The 14,956-nt window shown below is 47.4% G+C and overlaps 1 protein-coding gene across 1 annotated transcript; it reads right to left on the bottom strand.

Annotated features, from left to right (window-relative positions):
* Positions 1-533: 533 nt before the first annotated feature.
* On the bottom strand, positions 534-1,475 carry LOC136169304 (mas-related G-protein coupled receptor member B2-like). Its single transcript, XM_065937090.1, has one exon. The coding sequence runs from the start codon at positions 1,473-1,475 to the stop codon at positions 534-536; it is 942 nt and encodes a 313-aa protein (XP_065793162.1).
* Positions 1,476-14,956: the final 13,481 nt, after the last annotated feature.

Genomic DNA, 14,956 nt, shown 5'->3' on the forward strand with positions numbered 1-14,956 from the left:
GATGTTAAAGTCGACCTTCTGAGGTTGGTCAGTGTGACTTCATGAAACTTTCTGAAGGATAATTTGACAGCTTTTGAAAGGCTTAATGGGATTCCCCAGCGGCTCAGAGGTAAAGAATCCATCTGCCAATGCAGGAGTCACAAGAGACCTGAGTTCAGTCCCTGGGTGGGGAAGATCCCCTGGAGAAAGGAATGGCAACCCCACTGCAGTATTCTTGCCTGGACAATCCCATGCACAGAGGAGCCTGGCGGGCAGCAGTCCACGGGGTCGCAAGAGTTGAACATGACTGAGCGACTGAGCACAAGCAAAAGGCTGAAACGTGTGCATTTGGTTTCCTACGCACATACACACCCACTTCTGGTGATCTGCTCTCGGTTTTTACACAGAAAGGAGGCTGGGAAGGGAGCACTTTGGGGGTGCGGACTTGGGCACCTCTATCCTGCTGGTGGTGAGGCATGGTGACCGCCACGAGACTGTAGGGACCGTGCCTCCAGGGCCACTGATCCACTGGGAGCCAACCCCCCCACCATCCATCAGAGGCCCACGCTGTCCACCTTGCCCGCTGGAATCACTTTCTGGTCCTCGGCATCCTCTGTCTCCTCACCCAGGGCTCTCTGAAGGACTGCCTTGAGGCTCTCCATGGGCCGTTCCCTCTGAAGGCCCCCAATGAAGAAGTAAACGGCAGGGTTGGCCGTGCTGTTGATGCAGCACAAGAGGACACAGATGTCATTGAAGATGTGATTTTTTTTCTCAGTTGTATAGAACCGGATGATACTGAGGGGCAGGCCGAAGAGGAAGCCCAGGAACGAGAGCAGGAGGACCAGGTAGAACTTTCTGGGCTGATGCTTCTGGGAGCTGGCCTGGACTCGGTGGAGCAACAGCAGACTGGACGTGCCCAGGATGGCGAACTGGAGGAAGACCGACACAGCAGTGGCAGTATTAAATCCATCACAGAACTTTTTTTCTTTGGTGAATAACTGACCGCAGGCATAACCTCTCAGCATGTTTAACAAAAAGGTCATAATCCAAAGGAGGGTGGTCACGATGGCTGACAGGTGCTTGGGGCAATGACACCGATACCAGATAGGGAACAGGACGGACAGACAGCGCTGGAAGCTGATGGCGGTCATGATGCTCAGGCCAGTGAGGTAGAAGAACCACCTCAGGACCATAAAGAGGGCATGGAGACCAAAGCAGCGGTGGAGGAACGGCTTCAGGATTTGGCGGACAGAGAACAGAATCTGGAAGCCGAGATTCATGAAATCTGCGATGGCCAGGTTGAGGCTGTAGATGAGGAAGGAGGTCTTCTTGTGAGACAGACGGACAAACCAGATCACGATTCCATTTCCCGCCAGTCCACAAAGGGACACAACCACGGTGAGGGACCGGAGGGCCACATGCTCAACATCTTGGGATCCTTCAGCCAGCTCCGCAGCGTCAATGCTGGAGTGATTCATCTCGCAGTAATCGTCCATGGTGAGGCGATCCGGGCTCGGCAGGACTGTTGTATTCCCCTGCCCTGTGACTCCTGGCAGCCCTGGGGAGTCAGAGACGGAGGTATGGACCCTCAGGCAAGTGAGGGGGGCTCTCGCTCCTCCCCATCTCCCTGTCCGTCCTCCTCCCTCTCCCCCCACTCCTTCCCTCCGTGCCTCCCACCTTCCCTCCACTTCTCTCCCTTTCTCCCCCCCATTCCAGCCCCGCACCAGGCCTGGACACAAGTGCCCTGAATGCAGTTCCTTCCTGTGGTTGTTGGCTCTCTCTAGAGGATGAGATGGGAGCTCAGCTTTGTCCTCATGAGCTGGGCCTCGGGCATCAGTGCATTCACTCATTCATCTCTACACTCAACAAACTGATCTGGTGGGTGTCCCCTCCAGCTTAGGCTCTGAGCAGAAAGCAGGGTGGGGGGAGTTGGGGGGATCTGGTCTCTGACCCCGAGAAACCCAAGGGATCAACCATTTACAGGACGGTGTGACTGGAGCTCTAGTTCTCAGAGGGGAGTTGACCCTTGAAGACATGGTAGATGTTACCAAGAAAGATGATACCCAATGCAAAGAAACCACTTGAGGAAGAACCAAGAAAGATGATACCCAATGCAAAGAAACCACTTGAGGAAGAGCCAGGGGCTTGAGGGAGCATGTCCACTCCAAGGGTAGACCTCTTAGTATAGTTAGTCCATGAAGAAGAGTTTGGAGTTCAGGGAGAGAATGATGGATGGTGTAAAGGTGGGTGGAGGCATCTGGTCTACCTCCTTACTTCGGTCCAGGTGGCAAGTCCACTGTGTTCAGTAGCAGCTCGGATGCTCTGGGGTCTATAGGGAGACCTGTGCCTGAGTCTCTAGGGGATCTCGTCAACTCCAGCTGTTTCAATACCATCCTGATTCTAATGACTCAGAGAAGAGGGTCAGCCACCCAAAGGCGTCCCAATCCCCAGGGCCCATAAGGACTTGGATTTGGAGAGAGGAGATAAAAGTTATACATGGAATTAAGGCTACCAACCGGCTGACTGTAAAATAGGCAGATTACCCTGAGCCATCCAGGCGGGTCCCTCAGGTAACCACAAGGGTCCTTATAAGAAGGAGGGGGGGCAAGAGAGTCAGAGAAGGAGCTGTGATGCGGGAAACAGAGGTGGGGTGATGTGATGGTTGGCTTTGAAGAGCAGGGGAAGGGCCACCAGTCAAAGATGCAGGCGCCGCCAGAAGACGAAGAGAGAGAAGGGAACGGCTTCTCCCCTGGGGCCTCTGGAAGGGAGGTAGCCCTGTTCACACCTTGGTTTTGGCCCATTGAGACCTATTTTGGATCTCGGACCGCCATAACTGTAAGGTTATGAATCTGTGGTTATTTGCCGCCAGCTGTTAGGAAACTCCTGCACGAGGTCAGTCTCCCGTCACGTGGTCAGGCTCAGCTTCTGAGAGGTCCTCCCTACCCTTCAGGTTACATGCTTCTTGCCTTCCCCCTCCCTTATTTCCAACTTCCCCTTATTTTGTACTCAGACTGATTCATCTCCTCTTCTTTTCTCATCCCTTGGACACTGATGATGTTTTCCAGGTCGTATTTCTCAGCTTTCTGTCCTGCTCTATTTAAACCACGCCCTTGAATCTGACCTCATCCACCTACACGGTCTCTTGTTCGTCACTCAGTTCCCAAACACACATCGTCAGCCTCCATCTCTCTTCAGCCCTAGAGTTGCTTATCCAGTTGCCAACTAATAATGCCATGTCTAACACCATCCCCCAAATGTCTGCTCTTCAATGCACGTTCTTACTGCTACAAATTGCATCACCACACAGGACCCAGTAGCTAGATCTGAAATGTGGACTCACTGGAGGGCAGGGGGACTTTGGGATCAGATGGTTTGGGTTGGGTTCCTACCCTTCCCGCTAATTAACTAGTGCATCTGCTTCCCTGGAGGCTCAGACGGTAAAGTCTGCCCTCAATGCAGAAGACCCGAGTTCAATCTCTGGATTGGAAAGATCCCCTGGAGAAGGAAATGGCAACCCACTCCAGTAGTCTTGCCTAGAAAATCCCATGGACGGAGGAGCCTGGCAGGCTACAGTCCATGGGGTTGCAAAGAGTCGGACACGACTGAGCGATTAACACTTGTATGATGTACTCAAAATTTGTACTATATATAGTAGATGCAAGCTGCTGCATATAAAATAGATAAACAACAAGGACCTACCGTATAGCATGGGCAAATGTATTCAATATCTTGTAATAACCTATTATGGAAAAGAAACTGAGAAAGAATATATATACATGCATCTAACCACGTTGCTTTGCTATACATCAGAAATTAACACAACATTGTAAATCAATGATACTTTAATTTAAAAACTTTTTAAAGTTTTAAAGAAGATTTTGAAGAAGGAAGTAAGTAGGAGAAAATTCATTTTTACTTACGTTGACTTGGGGTTGTTTGTGAAACACCCACGTGAAGACGTCCAGATAGCCAAGATTTTGGAAGGGAACTGTGGTCTGGAGATGCAGATTTAACAAACACCATAAGTGAGAGCTGAAGCTGCTAAAGGGGATGACGTCATAGGGAGGAACAGGGCGGGGCTGGGGAAAAGTGCCCTCCACTGGGAAGATGAAGAAGGACCATCAGAAGCAGGGAGACAAGGAGAGAGTGTGGAGGAAGACACCGTAGGGAGTGAGTGCTGAGGAGCTCAGAGCAGCGCTCAGAAGCAGACGGGGGCCAGCAGTACAGTAGCAGTTCCTTGGAAGTTTGAACTAGTGAAATACGTCAGTAGCAGGCAGGATTTACCGTATTTTAGATGGTTTTAGACTATAGATCCGTAATGCACTAGAAACAATATTCTAATGACACAAAGGATTGATCACTGGGAGATCAGTGTCATCAACAATAACTTGTACTTTGCTCAGTAAAATCTCCTGGGGCCCTGTGTTTGGAAAGAACCTGCTCCCCTGGGGTGGGCAGTGGCTTCAGTGGTTGAAGGCTGGTCAGGACGAGGCCATCTTTGCTGTGGTAGGCTCATCTTTGGTCCTAGACTGCCTCTTTCAGGAGCCCTGTGACTGCTGGCTTCGGGAGCTGTTCCGTTTCAGACTTCTATGGTTTAAGGCACTTGTCTCTCTGAGCTGTGTAGTCTTCATGTAAAAATGGCAAAAGTCACTCCATAAAGTGATTGGATGAGAATGCTGGGGTTGGGTAAGGTGGGCAGGGAAGAGAGAAGACAGGAAGTAACTATAATTGAGGGGAAACGCCATTGGAGAAATGTCCAGAAGGGCAGGACCTAGGCATCAGTGGTCTGGTCCCTATTGAGACATCAGGCATCAGGCGGAAGCCCAGGGGGCAGGGAGAAGAGGCTGGATGAACGACAAAGCAATGGCAGGTCAGGGAAGACACAGGGAAGTGGTGGGCAAGAGGAACCCGAGAAGCCACGGATGCTCTGGGCTGCAAAGCGGACACAAGCTTACCAGCTGGGAGGAGGTGGACCACTTGCTCTTACCTTAGGTGTCTGTGAGAGCAGGAAGGACCTTCTCAAGGAGTCTGATCTTGGAGAAGTCCACTCTCTCCCTGGACCACTGAGCCACTCTCAGGAGCTCCTTAGGAGAGCGGGGCTCTGAGTGTTATCAAGCTGGCTCAAAGTGGCTTGTCTTTTCCTGTATGGGGTCACTGGCCAATCAGAGTCCAAGCATCATCTCAGGAGCATATCTCAAGATCATGTTTCCTCCCATGTTTCCTCATCCTCACATTTGGCTTCTGCTTCAATATTCTCAGAATCAGTCTCTCTACCTGTGACTTTTTCTCTGAACCAAACATTTACTGCACATTTGCAGTGCACTGGAACAAGCCTCACCCTTGGTGTCCATCATCTCGGTGATGTTTGAGACTTTGAACTACCCGCGATACTTTGGCGGCTTCTCCTTATGTGAGAGTCATGCCTGGGAGAATGTCCCTCCAGGGCCATACTGTGTGGGATCTTCCTCCTCAACTCACATCCTGACCTTCCCAGGTGCTCTGTCCTTTCATCCCTTTCCAAGTCTCAGCCTCTGATATCCCCACAACCACACAGATGTCCTGGACACTGAACACCCTTGCTTCTAGATCAGCACGTCCAGGGGCACCATGGGGTTGGGTGGGAACAGCTGAATCTACTCCATCTGAAGACGTGAGCCACGTTCTTTTCAGAAATCACATCTAGTTGTGGACGACATGACCTCCTGCCCCTGGGGAGAGACAGCAGGAGGATGAGGATGGGGAGAGAGGCTAGCTCTGGCCTAGCCCCCTGGGAAGATCAGAAATAAATGATGAAAGTCTCAAGTCATTCCCTCTGGCATGGAATCACCATGGTCCAGCCCAGGCTCCTAAGCTTCCCAGGGATGAGCAGAACCAGAAATCGTTTATCACACCTTCCAAAGTATTAGGAAAGACCCTGATGATGGGAAAGATTGAAGACAAAAGAAGGGGGTGGCAGAAGATGAGATGCTTAGATAGCATCACCAATCCAGTAGCCATGAATTTGAGCAAACTCGGGGAGATAGTGGAAGACAGAGGAACCTGGTGCGCTGCAGTCCATGGCTCACAAAGAGTGAGACATGACTTAGTGACTGAAAAACACCTTCCAAATTCTCCCCAGAAGGATTTTCCCCCACTATGTTTAGTTTTACTTTCAGTTGCATGAGATATGTTTCCAGTGATGAGGAGCTGGTGTGGTCTTTCCAAGACTGTGCCTCCTAGAATTGATAATTAGACATACTCGACAAGAAAGAGAAGTGAAGGACAGTTTCCTGCTGGTCATAAGAGAGGACACTGATCATGTCTGCCCAGAAGACAGGGGCATGTCCAAGGCTTGGCATCTTTGTGTCAGCCAGCTCAAGCCTCTCCCACAACTGGATACAGTAAATGAAAATGTCCCTCCCTTCCCACGTCTCTAGGAACTCCTCAATGGTGGTTCACAAATATTTTGATCTTAACACCCCAAAGAGCTTTGGTGTATGTCATTTATACCTGTTGATATTTACCATCTTAAAATAAAGCTGAAAAATTAAAATGTATAAAGTCATTTTAAAATAAAACAATCAACCCATGTCATGTTACCATGGTAACTTCCTGACACAGGGATTGAACCTGGGTTTCCTACATTACAGGCAGATTCTTTACTGTCTCAGTCACCTGGTATATTTTTAATGAAAAGTAAATACAGATTTTTTTAAAATAAAAAATCTCAGTGAGAAGAATGGAATTGTTTTACGTGTTATGCACATCTTTTCAGTGTCTGGCTCCTGGGAAGACAGTTGGAGTACCCGTTTCTGCATTCGATCTGTTGCAAAATGTTACTTTGGTTGATGTGTATGAAGACGACCTGACCTCACAGACAGACGTTGAAGGAAAAGGGAAGAGGAGTTGGATGGCCTTTCCAGGACCCTTCTGTGAAATTTGACATGTGCATGGATGCCACTTCAGTCATGTCTGACTCTTCATGACCCTGTGGACCGTAGCCCTCCAGGCTCCTCTGTCCATGGGATTCTCCTGGCAAGAATACTGGTGTTGGTTGCCATACCTCCTCCAGGGGATCTTCCTGACCCAGGGATTGAACCTGCATCTCCTGAGTCTCCTGCACTGCAGGCAGATTCTTTAGCACTGAGCCACCAAGAAAGCCCATGCTTCCTTGAAGTTATGCCACAACAACAAGTGGTAGTTTCTTCCAGGTTAGTTGTGATGTGGAATCCGAAACCACATCAGTAAACTTTCATACTCTGCTCTGTTAAAATCCATTGATTTAAATCGCACTTTGGTTAGATCTTTTACCATGTATGATCTTTGTAATATCATGTATAAGTCATCTGGAAAATATTGGTTCATGGGGTTATGTAGATTTTTCAGATACTGACACATTTCATTATATACTCTATCTATCTATCCATCTGTTGGTCTGTCATGGGGCTTCACTTGTGGCTCAGTGGTAAAGAACCCACCTGCCAATGCAGGAGACATAGGTTTGATCCCTGGGTCAGGAAGATCCCCTGGAGAAGGAAATGGCACCCACTCCAGTATTCTTGCCTGGAGAATCCTGTGGACAGAGGACCATGGAGGGTTGCAGTTCATGAGGTCACAAAGAGTCGGACACGACTTAGTGACTAAACAAAAACTTAGCAGTCTATCACATTGTTAACATCACCGTGAATCTCATCAGAAAACTCTAATCATTGGGAAGCCATTCCACTCAATGTAACAGATACAGGTTTTTTCAGGATTCTGATTTTTTTCTTGAAAGCCCAAATAGTATCAGTGGCAATAAAAACCTCCAGTTGTTTTCCTTGAAATGACTAGCTCAAAAAAAAAAAAAAAAAAAGAAAAAAAAGAAATAACTAGCTCACTTCATTCATTTTGAGAAAGTTTATTGCAGATCTCCTAGTGTGAGTAACCACAGTTGGTCAATCAATCATGCTTTCAAAAAAAATGGTGATCAAGAGAAGAAAGAAGCTAGTTAAGTTCTCAGCTCAAGTAATTGCAACGCTATATAGCCTGAGAAAGTCATTGTACTTTGATGTAAAGTAAAAGTGACATATATTTATATTATATTTATTAAATATGTGGTATTAATTATACAATATACAAATTTATTATTATACATTTAGATTATATATATTACCTTTTTAGTCACATAAAATATTAAAAAGTCATGTACTCAAGGCATATATTTCATAAAATTAAGAGTTTTTACTGCTTCATCAAGAATAAAGGACATTCCTGGGTGAAGATGGCTTTTTGGGAAAATTGCTGTGAAGCCGTGATGATGGGAAAGAATACAATACAATAGTACTATCACACTTTTTGCCACTTCTTTGATTTGAGCTAAGGCACAAGCTGTTTTATCCATCCTTGCTTTTGCATCCATCAGTGAAAATCTCAACAAAGTTTTTCCAGAAGAAACCATGAAACAAACAAAAAAATTTATTCAACACTTTGAACATTTTAGCACTTTTATTTGTTGCCAAGCATTCATATAAAAGTTCTCCAATAATTAGTTGTTGTTGCTACCAGATGAATTCTAGACGTTCGGGACTATCTATTGATTTTAAGAACTATATGTGAAGAAAGTATATTAACTCAGTTTTCATGTCCCTGCTAAATCTTTTAGCTAACAAGTTCACTGTAGCATTAGAAAGTAGGTGGAAGCGTGAAAGTGTTACTCGCTCAGCTGAGTCTGACTCTTTGTGACCCCATGGACTGTAGCCCACCAGGCTCCTCTGTCCGTGGAATTCTCCAGACAAGAATACTGGAGTGGGTTGCCATGCCCTCATCCAGGGGATCTTCCCAACCCAGGGATTGAACCCTGGTCTCCTGCGTTGAGGGCGGATTCTTTACCCCCTGAGCCACCAGGGAAGCCCTTTGAAAGTAGGGGGCACCAGAATTCTTTTACTGACTTGCCTCCAGCTGGCATTCGTCAGCATCGACTCTACAGGTTGAGTAAGTAGTGGAAGTAAGTGGCATGGTTAGCAGGGTGGGAACAGAGACACCATCAGTGTTTACAAGAAATGCGGAAACCTTAGGCAAAGTAAGATTCTCACAGCTACATAAGATGGGAAACAGTAATCACGTTTCTACAATATGTTATCTAAAATGTTCAGTTTTCAACAAAAAAATTACAAGACATGCAAAAGAAATGTGGAAGTACGACTCATATGCTGGAGAAAAGTAGAGAACAGAGACTGTCAGATTGACCATATGTTGAATTTAGCAGGAAAAGACTTTAAAGTAACTACTATAAATACATTCAAAGTGCCAATAGAAACCATGCCTAAGAAGGAAAGAAATGTGTGATGACAGTGTCTCATCAAATGGAGAAAAATCAATAAAGAGATAGAAATGAAACTATTACGTGTAAGTGGATAAAAAAGGTCCTACTGTATAGCATAGGGAACTATAATCAATATCCTGGGATAAACCATGATACAAAAGAATGTAAAAGACATATGTGTGTGTATGTATGTGTGTGTGCAACAGATTTTGCTGTATAACAGAAATTAACATAACACTGTAAATCAACTATACTTCAATTAATTTTTTTAAAAAGAGAGATAGAAATAATTTTTTAAAAGAAACAAATAGAAATTCTGGAGTTTAAAATAAAATTGAAGTGAAAGATTCACTGCAAGGGCTCAACAGGAGATTTGAACTGTCAGAAGATGGATTTAACAAACTTTAGGAGAAGGAAATGCAACCCACTCCAGTATTCTTGCCTGGAAAATTCCTTGGACAGAGGAGCCTGGTGGGCTACAGTCCATGGGGTTGCAAAGAGTTGGACACGACTGAGCGACTTCATGTTCACGCTCACGTTCAAGATAGATTGATAGCAGTTACAGAAATCAAAGAAAAATGAGGGGAAAGAATGAGCAAAAATGAAAAGTCTCAGGAAAATGTGGGATATGATGAAGCACCAAAATATGCATAATGGGAGCACAGGAGAGGAGGGACAGAAAAGAGAAAAAAAGAAGTGATGACTGAAAACTAAGATCTATTAAGAACACTTATATCGCCAAGAAGTTCAGTGAACTCCAAGGACCTCTCATCCTCATCTTATGGATGTTGAAACACAGGCAGGGCATGATTAATGGCTTCTCGGTCAAGCAAGAATAGAGTCAGGGTCTCCCCAAGGTGGTCTGAATCTACAGCTAGAGGTCTTAATAACCATACTTGGTGGCTTCAGTGACATGTTTCCCTCCAAAATTCAGAGTATGTTTTTCATGGGATTCCTGCAGACCATGAAAGTGCAGTGACTTTATAAGCATATTAAGATTACTGCAAAAATGTGTTAGTTACTCAGTCATGTCCAACTCTTTGCAACCCCACGAACCACAGCACACCAGGCCTCCCTGTCCATCACCAACTCCCAGAGTCCACCCAAACCCATTTCCATTGAGTTGGTGATGCCATCTAACCATCTCATCCTCTGTCCTCCTCCTGCCCTCAATCCCTCCCAGCATCAGGGTCTTTTCAAACGAGTCAGCTCTTCACATCAGGTGGCCAAAGGATTGGAGTTTCAGCTTCAGCATCAGTCCTTCCAATGAACACCCAGGACTGATCTCCTTTAGGATGGACTGGTTGGATCTCCTTGCAGTCCAAGGGACTCTCAAGAGTCTTCTCCAACACCACAGTTCAAAAGCATCAATTTTTCAGCACTCAGCTTTCTTCACAGTCCAACTCTCACATCCATACGTGATCACTGGAAAAACCATAGCCTTGACTAGATGGACCTTTGTTGGCAAAATAATGTCTCTGCTTTTTAATATGTTGTCTAGGTTGGTCATAACTTTCCTTCCAAGGAGTAAGTGTCTTTTAATTTCATGGCTGCAATCACCATCTGCAGGGATTTTGGAGCCCAAGAAAATAAAGTCTGACACTGCTTCCACTGTTTCCCCATCTATTTGCCATGAAGTGATGGGACCGGATGCCATGATCTTAGTTTTCTGAATGTTGAGCTGTAAGCCAACTTTTTCACTCTCCTCTTTCACTTCCATCCAGAGACTCTTTAGTTCTTCTTCACTTTCTGCAATAAAGATGGTGTCATCTGCATATCTGAGATTATTGATATTTCTCCCAGCAATCTTGATTCCAATTTGTGCTTCTTCCAGCCCAGCATTTCACATGATGTACTCTGCATATATGTTAAGTAAGCAGGGTGACAATATACAGCCTTGACATACTCCTTTCCCAATTTGGAACCAGTCTGTTGTTCCATGTCCAGTTCTAACTGTTGCTTCCTGACCTGCATACAGGTTTCTCAAGAGGCAGGTCAGGTGGTCTGGTATTCCCATCTCTTTCATAATTTTCCACAGTTTATTGTGATTCACACAAAGACTTTGGCATAGTCAATAAAGCAGAAATAGATGTTTTTCTGGAATTTTCTTGCTTTTTCAATGGTTCAGCAGATGTTGTCAATTTGATCTCTGGTTCCTCTGCCTTTTCTAAAACCAGCTTGAACATCTGGAAGTTCATGGTTGACGTATTGCTGTATAATTATAATTATACATTATAATTGTATAATGGCTAAATATTAATATCCCTTACCAGATACTGTCGGGCTTCTCTGGTGGATCAGAGGGTGAAGCGTCTGTCTACAATGCAGGAGACCCGGGTTCGATCCCCAGGTTGGGAAGATCCCCTGGAGAAGGCAATGACAACCCACTCCAGTATTCTTGCCTGGAAAATTTCATGGATGGAGAAGCCTGGTAGGCTATAGTCCATGGGGTTACAGAGTTAGACACAGCTGAGCTACTTCACTCACTGACTCACTCACAAGATACTGTTAAGAATTTGAGGCATTTACACACACAAAGGTTTAAAACTTTTAGATGGTTGAAAATGGTGGAATCATGTGCAAGACCATGGATAAACTGTCAAGAAAGGGTTGAGGAAAAAAATCAAGGAAGAAATCAAATATAAGTGAAGACCTACAATGACAAAGATGGCATTGGTGGTCCAATGACAGGATTCTCACCATTCTGCAATGAGGAAGATGAATAGTGAGCCTGAAAACAAAGAAATAGGCTTTGAGATGTGAAGAACAGAGGTCAACTGTAAGGCTAATCATGTCACCATCTCTTCCCCACTTCTCACCCTGCACAGCCTTCCTGCCATCTCAGCTGAGGGTCTAGAGAAGATGGTGAGGCCAGGGGCGAGTGAGAGGGTTCTCACACTTGGAGGAAAGGTGAGAAGATGATCTCCTACAGAGAAATCCCATTTCTTCTCCACCACCCATCTTGGTTCACACGTGTCCCCTCCAGGGACAGATTCACCTCTGCACCCAAGTGGACTGTTCTAGAAGGCACCCAGGTGCACGACTCTTGAAAAGACCAATATCCTAGTTGCCATTTTTATAGAAATAAAAATCAAGCTGCATTGTATGATGAAGAACATGAGAACTGGTCCAAGGGATGGGTCCAGCCTCTACATCCTAGCATTTCCAGGGCATGTTGCTACTTGATGGAGGTGGGATGTTTGATGTTGACTTACTGTCGGTACGTCAAGCTCACCACCAAGAATGTCTGGGACAGACTCTTCCATGGATGGGACCACTGAGAGAGCAGAAGCTGGAACACACCTTTAGGACCCATTTCCAGCGTTCTCGGAACCAGCCCCTAAAGCGCTGTTGCGGCAAACCATGGACGCACCACTTGAGCTAGAAGAAAGGCTGCTTAAGGCCAGGTCTTGGGAGGGTTACTCCCAGCCGTGTCTTCCCTGCAAGTAAGGCCCAGCCCCATTTCCTCCCTGGAATCTGGAATCCCAACTGTGTGGAGGGAGGACACACACGTGCCTGAACCGAAAGAACGTCATGCCCAGCTGGGCAGGAAAAGGCGATGCCACAGGGCTGCTGAGCACATAGGCTCAAGCCCGCCTCCCCTCTACCAGCTGGAAGAAGCTGGTGTTTCCTAAGCGAGTCAGAGACACCCTCTGCATACTGCACGCCAGAACCCATTAGCCCCAAGCCCAGCAGCACCAAACTCAACTTTGACACATCCAATTGTTTTCAGCGGAAGTACAGTTGATTTACAGTGTTGTGTTAATGACTGCTATATAGCAAAGTGATTGCTATACACATATATCCATTCTTTTCCATTTTGATTCTCACAGGATATTGAATACAGCTCCTTGTGCTATACAGTAGGACCTTGCTGGCTACCCACTGTGTGTATAACAGCAAACCTCTGCCAACCCCAGCCTCCCACGGCGTCCCTCCCCAGCCCCCTCCACCTTGTCAGCCCACAGGCGTCTCCGTGTCTGTGATTCTGACTGTCTAACAGGTAGGTGCATTCGTGTTATACTTCAGATTTCACACTAAGTGATATCACATGATGTTTGTCTTTCTCTTTCTGACTTACTTCTCTTAGAGCCCAAATAAGCAGATTTTCAGTCAGTCAGGACCTGCCTGCTTATCCAAAACTGCAACCAGCATCTGTGAGCCACAGATAAGACAAACATCCGGCCAGGAAAGGCCTCAAGCCACAGTTCCGCTCGGCACTCTCCGACACAGAGGCTCCCGCCACGCTGCTGAGCGATGTCACCCCCAAGCCCTCTGCAGCTCCCGTCTACCCCAGCGGCTCCCCTGTTCCCGGTGCCACCCCTGTGCTGCAGCTTCTGGAAGGTCCCGTTCTGTGGGGGGCTTCCCCCCGTGCAGACCTGGCAGAGCGCACCCTGATAAAGCTGCTGGGCACCACTGCCAGCTCACGGCCGAATCATTCTCCCTAACCAGCCCCCAGGTCCCTCCACCTCACACCGCGGTCAGGCCAGCTGACACCTCTGACTGTGTCCTCGTCTGAAAAATGAAGACACTCATAGGCCCTCTGCGTGTGTGTTTGTGTCCGACTCCCCAACTCCAGGGACTGTGGCCCACCAGGGTCCTCTGTCCACGGGATTCTCCAGGCAAGAATACCAGAGTGTGCTGCCATTCCCGTCTCCAGGGGATCTTCCCCATCCAGGGGTCTAACCCAGGCCCCCTGCATTGCAGGCAGATTCTTTACCGTCTGAGCCACTAGGGAAGCCCATGGGTCTAATGGCGCTTAGAAGCCAAATCAGGAACCACTGCCTGGCTGGTGTGCTGGGCCGAGGTCCTCAAGCCTTTCCTGACTCTCAACACCCCTTTCTCAACAGCCGCTCAGCGTGGGATACACTGAAGCCCACACAGCCCCGACCCCCTCACATGCCTATTTGCTTGCTTCTCTGTTTACCTCTTCCACCTGCTTACTTGTGCTTGAATCTTTCCTGAACGTGAAAATGTAAAGAGCAAAATATGAGACAGAGGAGCCACTGATGAGGGACGACATTCCAGAGAACATAAGAGACTCGTGGAGACCCCACTGACATCAGCATCACAAGGCCAGAGCATCCTTGTTCTCCTGGCCCTACGCTTCCCTACAGCTCTGCGCCCACAACCACAAGCATCATCTCTGACATGGACCGCAACCTGGATGTCTGCTCACTCTAAGCCGAGCACTCCCACCCCAGAACCGGCGGTCAGCCCCCTGGAAGGCGAGTCGGGGCCACCCCTTTCTCCCTTGTCTGGGATACTCTCCAAGTGGCTCCAGACATTCAGGGCGAGGGCTTCACTGCTCTCCGGCCCAGAGCAGGCAGCCCCTTCCCATGGCCCCCGCCTCCTCGTGAGGGTGTGCTGAGCTGTGAGAAGTGCGAGCCTCCCCTTTCTCTGTGTTGAACGTCTTCAAGGCCCCCTGCCCCTGACGTGGGCGAGGACAGTAATAGGGAGACCCGGGCTGCTTCTGCTTGGGTCTGTTGGGGGACAGTGGCCTCTGCATCACTCCTGAGGCCTCCAGACGCACACAGGGCTGGTGACCAGATCAAACGACAGGAAGCTGCCCCCTCTGTAGGTCAAAGCCCTCTGGGTACCAGTGGCTTCTCGTGGTCCAGCCTCACCTTGTTACTATCCGAGGCCACCGACAGGCGGTGTTTTACAGCCATGCAGGCCCCCACGTGCTTCTTC

Source organism: Muntiacus reevesi, chromosome 5, assembly GCF_963930625.1.
Source record: "Muntiacus reevesi chromosome 5, mMunRee1.1, whole genome shotgun sequence".
NCBI classification, from domain to species: domain Eukaryota; kingdom Metazoa; phylum Chordata; class Mammalia; order Artiodactyla; family Cervidae; genus Muntiacus; species Muntiacus reevesi.